The 20,155-nt window shown below is 32.3% G+C and overlaps 1 protein-coding gene across 1 annotated transcript in view; it reads left to right on the top strand.

Moving 5' to 3' along the window:
• Positions 1–14,954, top strand: part of LOC132725498 (deleted in malignant brain tumors 1 protein-like) — a 35,501-nt gene extending 20,547 nt beyond the window's left edge. Inside the window, exons 9-12 of the mRNA XM_060710635.1 lie at positions 983–1,155; positions 9,820–9,955; positions 13,355–13,527; positions 13,922–14,954. Of these exons, the coding sequence (XP_060566618.1) occupies positions 983–1,155; positions 9,820–9,955; positions 13,355–13,526 (481 nt within the window). The 3' untranslated portion in view covers position 13,527; positions 13,922–14,954. The remainder of the gene's footprint in view (positions 1–982; positions 1,156–9,819; positions 9,956–13,354; positions 13,528–13,921) is intronic.
• Positions 14,955–20,155: the final 5,201 nt, after the last annotated feature.

Here is a 20,155-nt window from a genome sequence, read left to right as displayed (position 1 = left end):
AATACGTATTCATAGAGCCTTTTTGATTGAAGAGTGTCCATCGATCGTTGTCCTTGAAACAATTTCTCCTTTAAAACAACAAACTGGATTTGTACTAAATCTAACAAAAAAGGTTCTTTAGTGGCACTCTTCAGAAATTAGATCATATGTATATGGTCACAAGAACTACAATAAACTCTACAATGCATCAGTTCTTTCGTATATTGCTTGCCATATCAAACCGGATGCCTGAATGCATTCCCTAGTGAACATTAATTGTCCAACCCAGTGACAACTTAGTTAATAGAGACTTATATAGTGAAACAGTAAATTGTTTTCGTGAAAAAAAATCCCATGCCGATTGCTTAGATATTTGGAATGAAGCATTGTCAAGTAGACTTCTATGGAATTAAACCTAAATTGAATCATTCCCCTGGGTCAAATAGGTATCACCCTAGGACTCACGAAGTTTACATAGATTTGTATAGTAAACATATGTCTTAAATTACATTTCTTATATTTAATAGACGTTTATAATAAACATGTTTAAAAAAATCTTCTTTTACGAAACTTCAGTGCTCATGATAAACGTATTTGACATGTTTAAGCTAACGAAAATAATTCCCCTAGGATCAAAATTGATGAAAATAGACTTATATAGAAAAATTAATTTAAATCGTCTTATTTAAATACAAAGATACTCAAAGCTGAGATGTTTTCATGAAGCATTGCTTAATTAATCTCTACAAAATTACATGAATCATGCAGCTCTGATAAAACACAACACAAAAACACCCAATGTATTTTCAGACTTTTGCTTCCATGTACGTACAAAAACAGTTGCATTGATGTCAACCCTGTGATGCAGTTGTATGTATAAAGACCAACTGTTGGATGCTCAAAAGACATGCATTTATTTTAAATAACAACACGTTGATTAAAGAGATTGATTGATTGCATGTATGTTGTGTCAAAACCCGACAATTATGATATATCATTTTAGTACTAATCCTCTGGTATTTGGGTCGGCACACTTTGGCGAGGGAACAATACCGATACATTTGGACGATGTTCAATGTACGGGAACTGAAATCAGCTTAACTCAATGTCAACATAGAGGATTTGGAACTCATAATTGTGGTCATGGTGAAGATGTCGGCATATCATGTACTCCTGGTAAATCCTTTAATATCATTTATGTGATATATTCTTTGGAATAACACATTTGTGTTCCCTTTTAACAATGTTTCTGTAAAATTATATGTGGTTTAAACTCGTTTGTTGTTTAACACAGTTTTAACTTTCGAAAAACATTAGTAATAGTAAAGGATACCACCGTTTAGCGTTATCTGATGAACGATTAATTAAATTTTAATAAAAATCAAAACCTTTCTGACTCTAGTAGTCAAACTTCATTCAATTGCTCGTCTGTACTGGGTCATGACTCTCTTTTCTTTTTGACAAGTTATATAGCTGAATCATTTTCTTTAGAAATAGTCTGTAATTCCTTGTGAATGATCGGGAAAATTGATACTAAAGTAATATTGGTCACTCTTTAGACTATCGAAACATTTGTCATTTCGACTTCATAGCTTTAAGAAAATTGTTTTAGATACTGATTTTAATTTCGTTAAAGATGCCCTGTTTAGTTGACTGCCAAGTTTCAGTGACCTTTAGAAACATTGCTGTCATTTAAAAAAGCGATTTGTTGTTGTAGCTTTGAAGAAAGTAGTAAAAAAGTTTTTTTTAACAATTAAATTGCTCATTATAAACTTGAATGTAAACTGTGTGTATCTGGTTCAAGTATACAATTCCCTTAATATATTCGTTTTTCCGTGTGTGTGTGTGTGTGTGTGTGCGTGCGTTTGCGTGTGTGTGTGTGTGTGTGTGTGCGTGTGCGTGTGCGTGTGCGTGTGTGTGTGTGTGTGTGCGTGTGTGTGTGTATGTGTGTCATACTGTATTTATGACGATGAATTGTGGACCGTATCGCGGAACCAGGTAGTCTTATGATTTGTCTGTAAAATCAAAGTAAACGATGTCATGCTGTTCTTTGAATGTCTGCTCCGCATTGGCGCTTTAAATATCAGAAAGACCAGTAAAAATCCGTTGTGTATTTTGCATTTAACCTGCTGTTGTCCATGGCGTATCAGGACAGTCCTCGTACATAAAAGAAAATAAAACATTACCCCTGGGACGGAGCCAATTTTGACCCCAAGGCTATATTTTGTACACTCTCGGTAGAGGTTCATACCACAATGCATTGTGCAAAATATCTATGTTCTATGCCTTTTAGTTCTAGAGGATAATTTAAAAAAAAACATTATTCTTTTCGGTTACAATCAAACCAGGTCTCTGCATGAAATTAATTTCTTTATTCACTTTATAGGCCCTTCACCAAATGAACAATCCTGCAATTTTGGTTGTATAATATTTTTCCTTAAACCAACCGTGACGATATCCGAGTTACAGTCGGGCCATTCGTGTGCATCCGAGTAAGCCGTGTATTATTTTAAAAACTTAAAAGAAACTGACACGGATGTCATGTCCGTGTATGATCGTATAAGCGACAGTAGAAGACACTAAGATACCGTTTGAGACTATATAAAACCGTATATACAACCGTTTGAAGTGAGCCCTACCGTCTGAAGATCGTATGTAAATCGTATGAATCGTTCGAGATTGTCACAAAGTCCAACACCCGATTAACATCCGAATGTCACACGATTACGGTACGATTCACCAAGTTTACACACGGTTTCATACTATCGCCATACGACAAAGACGATTCAAGTACGAATAATACATGGCATACACGGTATAAAGGAAGTGTATACACAGTCCCACAGGCCTCGTATCATCTTACACGGCTACCTGCTGCCACCCTCAACTGCTAGATCTAATACCGAGAGTACTTGCTGCATCACCCTAGAATGCATCCAAGAAAGAAGGTTCCCAGGCACAGAAGGAAAACAAGAAAGGCCACCAAGGCCCACCAACAACTCCAACCTGCTGACCCTGAGGAGCTAGAGGACCCATCGGCATTACCTCAAGAGATACCCTTGTCTCAGACTCAGATGCCAGCTCGGCGGCCTACCAGCATAAAGTAAACAAACGTCAGCGGAACCATATGTAAACCCTGTGAAAGCCAAGCAAATGGAGTTAACTTCGTGTTTAATTGTACCAAACCGTACCAGACAGTACTAGACTGTACTTTAAACCGTACAACTATTGTATGTATTCGAATGCAAATCATGTTCAAACCTTGCTTGACCGAGTATATCCGTGCTTTATTTGTACGTACTCGTGCTACATTCGAATCTAACTCGTACCGGCACGGTCGGAGCTTAATACTCGTACCGGTCAACTACTGTATGACCCAGTATATAGTATGGGAACCGTGTACTCAACCTTGTTCTGTGTGAGACGGGCTACACTGTAAATGTCAACCACCTGTTTATACGAGACATACAAATATTGTCTTTTAGAATGAATTCTCAGCGCACTCAATTTTTTACTGTCTAAAAATTATGAGTATTGCCAACCGTTTGATGTCTGTCTTCATTAAAAATATTTTCAATTTCCTTAACTCAGGGCTGGGAATCAAAACTGCGTCATATCCTATAAAATGTAAACAAACGCCGCCATCTTAGAACGAAAAAGGTATGTTTTTGTTTATAACTCTTTTTGTTGGAAATGGCTGAAAACCAGATATATGTATTAACACGCTCCACTTTTTCCGCTTCGTTCGGTATATGTTGTTTGTACAACTATTTTGTAAAACAAAATTTATAGCGAACTTGCAACTCGAAGCGGGCCAGAATATTTATGAAATTTTGTGGATACGACGCAGTTCATAATGCTTTATCCATCGTTTTTCTTTTTCAAATCAATTACATGTATATACTAATTTTAGAGTTTATAATAAACTTCAAAATATAATTATGCATCATGTACTTAAAAATAAATGTTTATTTTTTGAGAAAATAATAATATGTACGAAATGATACGACGCAGTTGAAAATGAAATATGATACGACGCAGTTGTATTTTTTGCATTCTTTTCAACAGGAACAATTTTGGCAATATATGACTATTTTATCGGATAATCACTTGTGCTAGATCAAAAACTAAGATCATTCGCAGTTTATAGCAATGTTCTGATGCTTTTGATTATTTAGAAAGCATTGTGTCATGTCCAATTTTCATTGCAGAAGCTACTTTTCAGTTAAACATGAACATGTTACTTTATTTATCATAATATCTAAAATATTGTTTTATTTTTTCCCGTATGTTCAAAATTTTCTGTATTTTTTGCAAAAAAATATAGAAGTCTATGAACTTGAATCACAAAATTCGTTTTGGCTAGCTACGCTCTTAGTAAACTGTGGGTCTGCATGTTCTAGATGATGACTGCTTTTTGTGGTTTTATTTAAAACTTTCACTCTACACTTTAGTTTTACTTGGGGTTAGGAACTCAGGTGCGCCTTTGTGCATTATTTCATGCAAAATGTAACACCTGCAGAGAACCATTAGCTTATGAAAGAATCAGAAGTCCCTACTGGTTTTCAAATTCACAACAGTTATGTGCAAGTGATTTGAAGTCAGTAAACATAAACAGCTCGGCCTCGGTCGGACTCACCTCTGACAAATTTGTAAACCATCGTCTGAAATGTCAGCGGTACAAGTAAGCAGTTTTTTTAATAAGCTTCTGACATGAAGTTTGAAGGTTACAAGTATTTAAATTCATTATAAAGAGATGACATTTATATTTCTTGTTTAAATGAAATATTTCCTTACTCTTTAAGATCACTTTTTACTTCGATATTTCGTTTAAAAAAGGATGTGTCAGTGGCGTGAATAGCAGAACAATTTTTCAATGTAAACAGGGGGTTATCCTCTTTGAAGACATTTTCTGAAAAAAAAATCTATGTGTCAGGCAATACTTATCAAATAAAAACACTCTTTAGTATAAGGGTGTGTCAAAATGCCTTCTCTTTAGTCTGTGGAAAATTTAGTGCGATAATCTGACCTAAGTTTTCTCATCCCGGGTTTAATCTCATATAGGAAAACTTCTTCAATACTATTGTTCATCATGTCGTGCATATATATGTACACATCAAATTTATCGGTGCAAAGCGTAAAATACGTTTGTAAAACGGACACTAGCTACTTTACAATTTCTTTTTTGTTTTATCTTTTGTAACCCGAATTTGAAAATTTAAAGTTTTTTAATGAAAAAGAATGACACTATAGTGCGAATCCAGAAAATATAGCCCGTAGACCTGTTCTTATCGTCGATAAAGAAATGCAATACGACAAAATCAGCGTCAAAGTTCCACAGAGCTGAACATAGAAATGATTGAACGAAACTCATGCAGTACTTGCAAAAATATATCGTAGCTTAACCATTTATAATATAATTTAAAAAATTTATTGTTCAGAATAAATGACCATTTTCCTGATCATGTATTAAAAGAGGAATAATATTTTATTTCAAATTCCGATTTAAGATTCAAATGATAAAGCTCATATGTTCTCATTGATTATTAAGAAAATTAATTCAATAAAATCGGCGCGTAAAGGACATAAGTAATAACGGAATTGTCGCAAATTGTTGTTAATTATACAAAGGAAGCCATGCAATTTGCGCATATGAAAAATGTACCCCCATTAGTTTCGAACTCATGGGAACAATTTTTATAGGCAAGCTAGGGCAGCACTTAAACATGAACGTTGTAATATGGGTGTGCGATCACGTGTTTCAATGTATTTGATACACCTTTTTGAAGTTTTTCGGAACTTGAAGATGCTTATGACAGTAGCTAAAATGCTACCGAAAAATGAAGCCTTAATAGAATTTTCCATTTTTGTTGGCCAAATGAGTGAATTCTGCTCTCGACTTAGTGGTAAAGGTCACTTGTGCGCCTTCATAATGATAAAAAATTCGCAATTAGAAATGTTGTTGGACTTTACTAGCATACTTGAACCAATTTGCAGTCTGCAATGAAAATACAACTGCGTCGTATCATATTTTATTTCAACTGCGTCGTATCATTTCGTATAAATTATTGTTTTCTTGGAAAATAAACATTTATTTTTAATGAAATCTAAGTACATGCTGCAAAATTATATATTGAAGTTTATGGTGAATTCTGAAATGAGTATATAATTAATTTGAAGGAAAAAACGATAGATAAAGCAATATGAACTGCGTCGTATCCACAAAACTTCATAAAAATTCTACTCCTCTTCGAGTTGAAAGTTCGCTCTAACTTTTGTTATACAAAATATTTGTGCAAGTAACATATACCGAACGAAGCAGAAAATAGTGGAGCGTGTTAATACATATATTTAGTCTTCAGTCATTTCCAACAAAAAAGTTATAAACAAAATCATACATTTTTCGTTTCAAGATGGCGGCGTTTGTTTATATTTCTCAGGATACGACGCAGTTTTGATTCCCAGCCTGTCACTGCTCGTGATCGCTTGACTACAGGCATTGTATTTTTTATGTTTTCAGAAATAGGTTTTATTAAAAAGAAAAATTATATATTTATAAAAAACAATAAAATTAGTTCATTACCACTATGTAAATTTTGATCAAGTAAGGATAATTTTATTTTTCATCAATTATTATAACATGACTTTTACACACATCTTAGCTTGACCCCCGAATTCTCTAGACACTACTGAATTATGGCAAAGATGATTTTTTTCACAAATGCGATCTTGATGATTTTGTTTGCTTGTCTTTTTTGTTCCTTTTCTTCTTCACAAATTTTTCTAATCTCAATTGTGGAACATGTTTTTGCAACACATATCACATCGAGGCTGTGTTATGGAACTAACCAGTACTATTGTCATCTGGCTCGAGAAGGACTCACACCTACAGTCCCTTGATTTAGTGGCAGAGGCTTAAACATGTCGCATCTTACAATCTTGCTCTTCAACAGATTCTTAACTTTATGTACTAGTATTTATTTCTGTTCCATTACTTTTGAGTCGATGTATGTCCCCTTTCCGGACTTTTATACAAGGAGCTATATTAAGAAACCTTCTGAAATAAATAAGATAATCGTTTTCAATGTTTATAATATAATAGTAAGTTCGGAGACCTAAGGTGAAACACATTTATGCATTCCAAAGATATGAACATGTTTCGTTATGTTGATATATTTAGTGCAATATAAACAAATGACTTGGTTCTGTAGCCCAATAAAATGCCCTAAAATTTTGGAAAATAATATAATGTATAAACCATATCAAATATGTTTGTTTTTATATAAACACATCAGTCTTAGATCTATGCAAATATGTAGCTTATGTTGATTTTTGATGAACATTCCATACCAATATAATAATTTTTAGATACTGTTTGATGTTTTTGCACTTTTGATAAATAGATATGTACGTATAAGCCATCCCTCCATAAATTAACAATAACATGTGTTTTAAACAAAATGATGTGTCAAAGACATTGATTTAAAATTCTCCTTTTTTGTGTATTGACACTTAGTTTACTAGTTGTACAGTCCGCAAGCTCAACATGTTCACCTTTATAAAATAAAATTGACACTTGATAAATGCAATTAACAATACGAAAGGTCATTTATGACCTAAGCAGCTCACATTACATTTAAACAAATGCTGGCTAGTTAGTCGACTTACTAACGTAAACAAATTCTGGATGGCACTAATCTTTACCATCCTACTTTCGTGAAGAGAGTTTGACCTCAAAATAGACGTTCCGTATTAAAAAAACAACGAAATAAAGGAGTATTTGCCATATAGTTAACTTAACTTAATGAATGTGTAAATCATTCTAATAATTAAATATTTACAATATTAACTCTTCTGTTGCATTTAACTGATAGTTTTAATCCAAATAGCATGAAATTAATCCAAAATATAAAAGCAGCATCTGTGAACTTTATTAACTTAACTTTACTTAACAAGTGAATACTTAATATTTTGAAATAAATTCTTGAAAAAACAAAAAGTAAACATGTAATGTAGATCTTTTTATTCTGAGGACATGGGTTCGAATCTTATCGGAGGTTATTTTCGGCTCTTTAAATATTCTTCAATGCGATTTGAAATCATCTGCATTCAGAAAAGTATTACTTTCTAATAATTAATTCAAACATTCTATGAAATTTATCTCTTGTAACTTGAAATGCAAATTATTAAAAACAGAAACGAAATATCAAAAAATAAAATGTGCTGGTTGCTTTATGGCAACGACATTTAACAGTTTGAAATATTCAAAAGTTTATAAAGTTAATATAAATTACCAAAGTCCAAAAGTATGTGTTTACATCCATTTCTTGAATTTACAGTACATTTCTTCCTTCAATATCAAGGAAAGATAGAACAATTGCTTTTTCTGGCAGGTAGACATATATTCAAACAATCCACCCTCGAGTAATATTTTAAATTCTGCTTAATTCGATGCTAGGGAGCGTGGACGGTAACTTGTACTTTCCATTACCGTCTATGAACAGGTTCAATAAAACTGAGCCTGAATCATTTTCAATCTTGTCGTTCTCTAGGAATTCTGTTTTTCTCTATTTTAACTGGAAAGACATGAATCTATGTGTATATCGAATATACATATTTTCTGCATGCCAGTGGTATCTGTCTTACATAGCCAAAAGTATATTGACGTAAAGATTATGTCATGAGACTGATGCTTTCATTGTCTTAAAAGGTTACCAACTGATTTCGCCGGAAATTAAATTAGGTTTACAATTCATGTGTCCGTTCGTCTGGACGTCATTCCGTTTTAAAAAGTCATGACTCATAATTTATCATTTTCAAAAGTAAAGCTAGGTTGATAATACATAATGTGTATTACATTTTTGCGCGTTGCGTTGTCGTTATCGCCTTTTCGTCTTGTCATCTTGTCGCATTGCTAAACGCGCCAAACTGCGTGTTTTCGTGCAGCACGTTGTCGCCGTGGGGTCCTGTCGCTTGGATTGTATCGAAGGGTTGATTTCTTATCGGTGTTGTCGCATGGTTCGTTGTCGTGAGCACCAAAGCGCCAATACGCTGTTTGGCGTGTTTCACTAGCGACAGGACGACAAGGCGATAACGCGCCGTATGGCTTTTGTCGTGTTGTCGCCAGCTACAATGCGACGCGCAAAAGTGTAAACAAAAATCAGTTACTAGAGAATAGCGGACCATATGGTGACTATATATCATTTGTGGGTAATATGGTTATGGAAACAAAGAGATCTGAACAAATGTGCCATTATGAAAAAGTGCAAAAGCTAGGTATATGAAACGTAATATGTGCATAGAGGGCCATATTGAACTAATGCACGTGATACATCTTTGTTGATGATACTTGTAATGTAGATGGAGGGTCATATAGATGAGCACTTCATTTCAATTTGATCATCCTTTCGTCTATTCCAAGAAACTAGATCCTGTTCTAACTCTTAAAGGTATTGAAATTATGTATGTCCATAGAGGGCCGTATAGATATTATGTATGTCATTTAAATTCTTTTTATTCTACCGTCCATCTTTTCGTCCCTCTGTTCAAAACATTTATCCTGTCAAAGCTTAAAAAGTACAAGTCGATGTTTATATTAATAGGGGCTGAGGTAGGGAATCAGTCCATATATAACTGCCTCTTGCTATAAGCGCATCAAATACAGCACAAGCTTAAGAATATCTCCTAAATACAGTGTTTTGTTTTTGTTCTTCTTTTATCTTTAAGCTACAGGAATGTTGTTCGATACGTATATTCAACATTACAACGCTGCAAAATAAATTTTTATAATTCTATCATTATTATTATTGTTGAATAAAATATTATTTCCATTCTTGAAAGTTCGGTTGGTTAACGGGTCAAATCAGTATGAAGGGAGACTGGAAGTATGGCATTATGGGACTTGGGGGACAGTATGCGATGATTATTTTGATGTGCTGTCAGCAAAGGTTGTTTGTAAGATGCTAAAGTATCCACAGTAAGTAAAAGAAAATACATTATGTGCATATTTCTGCGTAATGTTAACATACATGTTTTTAGCGAAAAGAACACACTTGAAAATGGAGAAGGATGCTATTTCATTGTATACAACACATTTTATTAATATTTTCTGAAAACATAACATCCTCAACCATTACTTTTTCTTAAGATTGAATTTGTTGTTATCGCGTCCACAGACACTTGGGGTTTGGAGCTCAAAACGCCTTTAAAATCCAAATAAAATTCATATTTTCAATCCCAGCACATGTATTGATCATATATATCCAAAAACTTAATATAAGCCGTTTTGAAAAAAAATCATATTTCAACATCTATAATAATACACAAGATAAAAATGTTCGCCGGAAAAAATCTGCACCCCTACCGTCATAATCACCATGTATTTTATTCCATTTCCAATATTTACACATAATCCTTTGGTCCATCGACACAGAAGATATAATTCTTCGCGATGATGGTCAATTTTAAACTTCAACGGTAATATAAACAACGCAACAGCTGAAATAAACATCAAGATTATCCCCGTTTTCCTCCATTTACAAAATCTTTCGATAGATTTCCATCTCCAGTCGGCTATGTACGAAGCCATCCGATTATGTTGGTTCCCAAACTTAAAAGCGCTGCGCATTTTGCAAACGGCAAAGCTGGGGCCACGTTTGAATTCATAATCGGATGGCTTCGTACATAGCCGACTAGTGATGGAAATGTATCGAAAGATTTTGTAAATGGAGGAAAACGGGGATAATCGGAAAGAAATTACGGCGACTCTTCAGTTGTTTCAATCAATTTTCAAGTTTTTGTTATAGAATGAAAATTACGATTTTAACTTTCTAGTCTATTAAGAATAGTACCTAGGAATTAGATATTACAACTTTAAACTTTAAAGTTGGTCTATCTTGCGTAAATTCCTAGCGTATCGTTAAGCCGGGGAAAATAATTTATGCAGAGGAAAATCGGGACCGTACCCCTTTAAAGTTTCGCAACTTTGTAAACAATTTTCATAATTGTATTATAGACTTTAAGCATCTTGAAATTATATTTATGTATATTTTTATAGTGAATAAAAATAATTACAATGTAAAAATAACCTTTTCCCAATTTGGATTTCCGGAAAGCAAACACTGCTCTAATTTAAATTCTTACCTATAATTATTATTTCTTTACTTAAAAAAATCATCTTACAAATTTAGAGTTGAAACAAAGAAATCAAGGGAAGAAAAGAGAACTGTTCATCAATTATTAATAGAGCTAGTGTCAACTTTTCCGAAGTGTATATTGGTCTGCGTACCGGTGTCGGCGTTGTGGAATAGTTCATAGGCATTCACCATAATTCTAATAGGGTTATAAATACGGGTTTTGATCGAGCAATATCGATTTTTAGCGTACAAGTTACATAACTGTAGCAGCATCGTAAAACACACAAATGAGACGATGAAAGTAACTAATGCGTTTACTTCTTCTAACTCAGTATAGTGGCACTTTTCTATCGTTAATGCCTTATAATTATGTTGTTGAATTAATTCGCTGCATTTTCACATTTACACATTAATCCACGTGACACCACAGAAAAGTCACGTAGAAGCGAGATTCCGACCATGAACAAACATATCTCAGCATCTAGTTTGGCACTTCAATATATTTTGAATAATATTGTAATGATCTGACTGTAATAAAATCAACTAAATCTAACTGTAATAAATTGAACCAAGAGTAACAATATATGTAATTCAACTGTCGCATGCAAGATGAAAGTGAACTTGAGAAGTTATTTTTTTCTTTTATTCTTTAAGGGAATGATGATATCTACAAGTCAATTAACATAAAATAAGCTTTGTTTCATTTGAAAATCAAAACACAAACCCATTTATACGGCTATAATCTGTGCTTACAGCTAACAGTGGGTATCCTACATCTGTCTACAACACCTGTCATGTTTCACTGATTAAATTCGTTAAATCACTCTTTGTTGCATGCTTTAATCGTTTGCTTGTTCCATTTCGACAACATATCATGCGATAACTTCCGAAGAAAACGGATGTTTACTTTTTTACTATTCAACCAAAATATATTTAAGACGCAAAAGCACTTTAAGATCAAACGATTTAAATTTCTGTCTCTCTAAAGTCACTCTGGCGATGCCCAGTCGTGGTAAACATCGAAAAATAAAGGCTGAATCGAGAAAAAATGGCGGTCATTTTACTTTTTATTTTAGAAAATAAACCACGTGACCAGATTTTATACTGTTAAAAAGTACTTTTACCTATTTAACAGTACACATTTCTTAGTAACGGGGAACACATGCATTAACAGTTAGTAGACATGGAATTCGTAATGTTTATGAGGTTTGCTGAATTTACGTTTTCCTTTTAACAGGATTGCTGTTTAATTGTATAAATATAAGACAAAGTAAGTCTTCAGAAACGCATTAATTGAAGCAAAGACATGAATTCATTACGCCAGATAACATCTGAATTGTGCGTGAGTGAAATTTACATAACTTATGTGTAGAAGAAAGCGTCTGTGTAAAAATGATCAACACTGAAAGTGAAGTCGGCAATTGTTTACAGTAGAAGAAATAGATTAGTCCCCGGGGGGACTCTTCCGGGATATTGATATATATTCCATATTTCACTCAAACGAAAACATATCCTCTTAATATCAGTCAAATATATTTCATATTTTTAAAAAATAAAAATTAAATATAAATATGAAAGTGGGCGGAGTCGAAACACATTTTTATTTTAAGGGACTTCTTTCGCCATTTTGCTTAAAAAATCTGAGAAATACAAAACAACTTTTTGATGAATTTGTTTTGAAAACTATCTAGAATGATAGAAAATGGTCTAACTAAGAAAATAAATCCGAACACCAATATCTTTAATTTAGTTATAAACGCTGTACAGACAGACGTTTAAAGAGTTGTTTACGTGACGTCAACAAGACGCAATAATATATTACTGCGCGCTGTACAGTTGCGTAGCAAGCAATGGGATTCGTAACCATTTTTCTTTGATAATGAAATTAAATAAAAAGGTTATTTTTTCGTTTTTTCGTGAAATATGGTATATGTTTTCACTCAACATGATAAAATACCACATATTGCCACGTCGTCCCGGCTCGTGAAAATATGTGGCATTTTATCATGTTTCGTGAAAATATATTCCATATTTCACGAAAAACGAAAAAATATCCTCTGAATACAGGTGTAATACGGACAAATATGTCCGTGTACACGGACAAATATGTCCGTGTAACAGTAAATAACGATTAAATGACAATAGCAATTGATTTCCTGTTTGATTTTCATAACATTGCTTTAACTTACACTGCTCATTGAACATAAGCATGTTAAGATATTTTGATGTTATCATTTAAGTGCTGATCCTACAGTATTCGGAGCGGCTCACTTTGGCCGTGGAACATTATCAACATTATTAGACGATGTAAAATGTACGGGATCTGAAACAAGCGTGTTTCAATGTCCGCATTATGATTGGAGAGATAATGATTGTAGTAACAATGAAGATGTTGGTATATTATGTAAATAAGGTAATATTACTTTTCCTTGTTTCAGAAATACAAAATTCATGAAATAATTATTTTGAAGTTATTCAAATAAATCATGGTATGATAAATCAGTTCAGGATAATTGTTCTGATTAGAGCACACGATGTTTATAACAAAATTGAAGTTTTGTTTAAAACTAGTGTTCGTCTTTAATTCACCTATTCAAATATTTTATATCGTCATTACATATACGTACATATTATTATTTTTTTGCCAGGTTCAATTAAGCTTAATTGTTTGTAAGTTTGTATGACCATTATTTACCGGCTCGGGTTAAATCACAAACGGTCATTCATACACGGCCCTCATGAGAGTATTATAATGCATAAACTTTTAACTTGACTCTTAACCGTTACTGATTATATTTTCTTTACAGCTGAATGCAATGCCAAAATGGGACAACAAGAAAGGTACCTGGCCATCTTTATTCAAATGTTGTTTAAAATAGAGTTGAAGACGCGATATTATCGTTAAACGTTCCGAGTATGTATGGAAAAGAATTGAATACGAAGATTTGATATTCCATTTAATTCACAAGTTTACATATTTTCTTAAAATTCAAAGAATACTTTTATAATGTGAGTACATATATTTCTATGTGTCATTATGTGCTACAACCAGAACTTTCCCGGACCTATGTAATGAACATATTCAGTGTCCTTTACATATTTGAATGAATTGGTGTTGTTTTATCAATCAAAAGTGTTTAACGTGAATCCGAATGTCTTCTCCGAATCATTTTTGTTATGTTTATTACCGCCATTCATCGAAGAATATTATTTTCTGTTCTGATTTTTACATGATTCTTTTACCGTCAGTGTTATTTAGAATAGAGTGTATATAAACGGTACTTAGTATTGGTTAGAAACATTATTGTACCATTTGTCATTAAAAACAAAGAAAATGTAGCAGGTTAAAAAAGATGGTATCATTTTCAGTAAGTAATGCTGCATTCTATTGCATGTATGATCATGGTTTGTAAATTACCCTTCAGACATTCACTTTCAAGAGAGCACGAAAAAATACATTTGTGAAGTTTGGTTTGTCACCATCCTTTAAGTATTAACACGCTTAGTAAACAGTTATATGCATAATTTAAAAAAGGAATAATTACACGATGAGGTCTGATTTGACAAACAAATGACGTCAGATAAACTACTACAACGTTCAATGCAGTTCAACATATTTGTATTTATTCTCTTATAGCATATTAGAATAAACATACAATGTAGATATTAATTTCCTTGCATTATAGTATAATAATGCACGGTTAGTCGTTCAGATGCTTTAGGCCTATCGGTCTTTGTGATTATATTTCTGCGCATTCCAACTCGAACCTTGCGTCATTCTACAACAATGCACTGAAATTGTAATTCGACAAACAAGAAATTTGCAGACTCGCTCAGATTAAATTTTAGATCTACCGACTAAAGCATACATCACTCTTTACAATTAAATGATTGCAATGCTTTATTGTGTTGTCAATATTTTTTCTCTGTTAGTGTAGTAGCTTACTTATTATTTCCCTTAATTTTTAAATAATAGTTATACTAGGATTGTCTAAAAATGTTTCTATTTTCTTATATTTGCTTAGCTTTTTTTAATATTTTTATGTTTTTGTCAATGAATTCTGTATGTGTGTTAGCTTAATATATGCTCTATCTGCCTTTAATATTTAGTTAGATGATTATTATGATTTGTTCTCTGTAACGTTATGTAAGTAGTGAAATATTGTTAGTTTCACTTTAAGTAAATCGTACTTTCCCGTCTAAATTTGCGTTGTTTGATCATTCAGTAATGAAAAAAATGTAAATAGTATCATCGCACAAAAGCTTGGTGAAATATCACTGTCAATTTGAATGTTCACTGTCAATTTTAATCACTTGTATCAAATTGTTTTCTTTTTAATTTTACAGGCACCTTGTTCTTCAATATAATCGTTTTGTGTTTCCATATCTTTGTCTTTGTTGTTGAAGTTTTATCAAAATGTATACAAAGTTGTACACAAAAGTTAAATGGTGAAACTTGTAGAATCAGTTTGATTTAGTCAAGCGATGATTATGATAATAATAAATGATGATGATTGCAAAAAAGCTAGCGGTATCCAATCTTCCATTTTCAAAACTGTTAAAAACAGAACAATTTTATCTATAATTGATCATACAGCTTACGTTTTTTCAATTTGTTTTACATATATTTTGTATTAAAGTTGAATAATATTTTTATTATGTTTGCTGACAAATAAGTCATTACAATCGTTCAGTGTGTTGGATTGATCTGTCATGATTTAACAGTTTATTAAAAATGTGATTGATATAATCTATTCTATGTTATGTCCTGACTTTGAGCAAAATGTTTCAATTTATGTTCAGTAAAACAACTTTTTATCACTTGCTTAATTCACGTTTTTAATCATTCATATACTAAATTGTAATGAGTACCATCTTAAAAAAAGTGGGTCGATATTCTTGACCAATTTTCAAGATTTTTCGCTTTAGTTGTAATTATTTTAAGATGTAATTGTAACATTAGTTTCTGAACGTAAAACACTTTTGTGAAATTATTTGCGTTTCAATATTTTGGCGTAACCTGATCTTTTATTAACTTAAAGTTAAAAAGATCTGAAAATGGGTGTTAAATTGATCACAAGAAAACAAAATTTCAAGCTAAAAAGTCGCAGAATTTGTTTGCTTTAGTCAGTTTCTGAATGTTAATAGAACCTGCAACATCCCTCACACACACAGTACCGGTTTGAGCGATATTCTACTTCAAAAGTAAACAAAAAATAAACAAATAGTTTGTCAATCTCAAAGCTTATCCTAAATCATTTTTTTTGCAGTCTCTGTTAAACAACACTTAAATTTTTGGGAAAATTTGTGTTATGATTGATTGTGGTTTCCAGTCAGTCTTACAGTTGCAATGTTATTTTGCTTGTTTTTTTTTCTTTATTGTTGTTGTTTGTTGTTGTCGTTGTTATTGTTATTTTTATTATTATTATTATTATTTTTGAATTTAAAACGTCTATGTATAACCTGATTTTTTTTGACCTGTCAATTATGAATACATTTTAGCACTCATTTAAATATTCGATCCTTTTCCTTTTTTAAGTATATTTTAATGAAAATGGTCAAGCACTTGCAAAATTGTCTACACGGATATGAAACAACTAAGAAACACTGAATTGTCACATTTTGTATTGTATTTTACGGCACTGAAATTACATTTATTGATTTTAATCCAAATGAAATTTCAGTAATAATTCTTACACAATGTTATATACAAAAGTAAAGTGTTTACAAAAAGTGCAAAGAAAAATTAAAAAAAAACAGAACAACCATAACTTACAAAAAATATTTAAACTAGTTATCAATAAGAAAAAAACCTGGACATACTCTGTCTCGATCATACAACATGTAAGACATTTAGCTATTATATACCCGTAGTTTACCCTATTGCGCTATAACGGTCAATGTAACTAATTCATAGAAACTAGATGAATTTAATCACATCTTACTGCAACCTTTCACGGAATTAACCGAACATTTATCGAATATTAATATATTCTGTGCATTGACCGTATAATCAGTATGGAATTGACAGGTTAATAAAATCAAACAATAAAATAGTTGAATTTAGCATTAGACCATTTAATTCTTGTCTTTTGCTTAAATTGAATTGGTACATTTTCCATATTACGTATTTCCAATTATTGATTAAACGTAAGAAATGTATTATTTTGATACTGTTATGAAATACATTTTGAAAACAAATTGTTGATTTAAATTTTAAAGTGTTTTAGTATGTACATATTTATGATGAATGATAATATTTTGTTCTAGAACCGTTTATAATCTGTATTTATATGTCTTATATGGAAATGTATCTTGCACTTATCAACATCATCCATATATAGAATTAGTTCGTGTTTCGTGTCACGTATGATGCTGAATACTATTAACTTAATTATTTACGGTATTACAGATCTGCCAATGTGGAACACTTCACTTTAGGGTAGCTGCATATTTTGTGATAAGATAAATTTGTTAAGGTTCTACATTAAGTTTTTTTCAGTGATATACATTTGAGATTTATTTTGTTATAACTTAATAACTTTTTAAGATGTGTAATAATAATAATAATAATAATAATAACAATAAATAATAATAATAACAGTAATTCAATTTCAGTTTCGATAAAACGTACCAGTTATCATTTGTTTGTTTCCAATGAGCCATGATATTTTCTTAACCTAACTGTATAGTTTTAATTGTATCTTGAAATTCTTTGAGTGTATGTTTGGTTTCTTTGCAAGTTATAGGCTTATAGCGTTCAATCCTTTATCGCTTGTTTCACTATACATGTATATATAATAAAATATATTACTCATACCTAAAACGTTGTTATCTTTGTTTATTACCCAATATCTAAATTCGAGGTTGTTCAAAATGTTTATGGTCTGCGGCTCTACTATTCAGAACTTTTGATACGGTGCAGGATTTTACAAGAGACAAATAGAACATATCTATAATATATAGTGACAACATCAATTCAATATGTTTACAAATCAAAATTTTGTGAAAATTATAAATAACAAGGGTACGTACCCGACCCGCCTCACGCCTAAAATACAACACAGTCATGTACGTGACGTCGCAATATAAATGAAAAGGATGTCACCAGCATCATAGTTTGTTTTGAATTTACTCTCTCGAATGTTCAATGTCTCCAGGTCATGTAACCATAAACAGTTTTCTGTTTGTAATGATGAAGCGAGAAGGAACGTGGTCATCTCTTCGCACCCGTCTCTGCATGAAGTTCTAAGACAATTTGCAGACTTCTCCCTCACCCGTTCTGCTTGTGGTCATGTATTTACCGTCTTTAAATTGCTTGCGCCGGCTTAAACTAAGGGACGTTATCGCTTATTTATTACCCTTCATTACCATGATTAATTAACCATCCCATATGTAGCTGAAAGAGTATCCAGATTTGTTGGTTAACTTACCGATATTGTGTATATCTCGTTTTTAAACGGGTGTCATATTTTGCAATTTACCCTAATGTCAACTGCTGGTCAAAAACGGTTTGATTAGCAATATAACGTCCAAATGAGGTCGAATTTCAAATATATGTCACTTGAATATTAATATATGTTTACTCGCAATTTCATATTGAAATGACTGTTCAATTTGATTAAGCGCTAGTTTATATTTCACCGTTGTATTAACATTTCGGCATGCGCATATTTTGCGTGAGCAATTCGTCATACTAAATGTATTCACACTAGAAGACTTTAAATGCGTTTCTCATATACCGTATATTTGGTAACCTTGAGGTAGGGGTCAAAGTAGACTGAAATGGAAAGGACATTTACATAATTTGTTCTATACAATGCTATAGAAAGAAGGGATCGAGATGCGGAAAAAATCCTAATTAATCAATACAAACTTATTTAAGGGGACGATGCATAGTGGGTGAGTTGTCTGTCTTTAACGAAAGAGACCGTGGGAAATAACCATATTTAAACCAAGACTATATTTCCTTATATTGCCCCGGTGACGGTTAGTTTCCGGAAGCACACCCGAAAATGGTAAATATAAATAAATAACAAATCCTTGTTTCTCCATCGACCTAAAATACATAAATGTAGATTATCATAGGTTTTCTTTATATGTGTATAGTAAAAACTTAAACTTTTTTCTCTGAAATGACAAAGATTAGAGGTAAGCTATTTGGCATGAAACATTGTGTTGTTGACTTCTGCCAATTTTGTTCAAATTATGGCTATGAGGTCAAAATTGTTCGTGCCCCGGGGCATAGATTTACATTCCTAACAATTATAGTAAAATCTTATAGGAAAACCATCTTCTGAAGCTTAAAGGCTAGAGCTTAGATATTTGGCATGAAACAATGTGAACCTCTACAAAGATTGATCAAATCCCTAGGGCAGTATAAGCTACATCCTTCCAAAAGAGTACAAAGTGAACTACTTACTTGTCCTTACAGCTGACCTAGCAGATTATGACAAATGACCTTCTTTCTTGTTCTTTCATGTACAACCATAAAATTTAAACCATAATCACAGTTTTATATGTCCTATTGAACTGATATTAGATGACCTAGATTTAGATGTTTTGAACTATTTTCTTGTCATTTAATGAACAACTATGAAATTTGGACCTTGATCACAATTTAAGATGTCAAATCAAACTTAGATATCACATGACCTATATTTTGACAAAGTGACCTTTTTTTGTCTTTTGATGTAAAACTATGAAATTTGGACAATGGACATGGTTTTAGATGTAAAAGTCAGCTTACCTAGATTTTGATGAAGTGACCTCCTATGACTTTTCTATATACAGCTATGACATTTTGGCCATTTGCACAAGTTCAGGTGTAGAACTAAAATTTGATATCAAATGACCTAAATATTGACCTATTAATCTACTTTCTTGCTGTAGTATATAACAAAACTTTTATCAAGTAAGAATACTTTTATTATGAACAAATGATTATACAATGGCCATGTTGTATCTTAACATTTGATCCATCTGTAGATTGTCTTTCATTTGAAATTCTGAAATATGACATGTCGCCCAAAATTCACAAC

Source organism: Ruditapes philippinarum, unplaced genomic scaffold, assembly GCF_026571515.1.
Source record: "Ruditapes philippinarum isolate M1 unplaced genomic scaffold, ASM2657151v2 ctg6015_1_1_1_1, whole genome shotgun sequence".
Classification (NCBI taxonomy): Eukaryota; Metazoa; Mollusca; class Bivalvia; order Venerida; family Veneridae; genus Ruditapes; species Ruditapes philippinarum.
The sequence above is the reverse complement of the archived record's forward strand: the minus strand, read 5'-3'. Positions and strand labels throughout refer to the sequence as shown.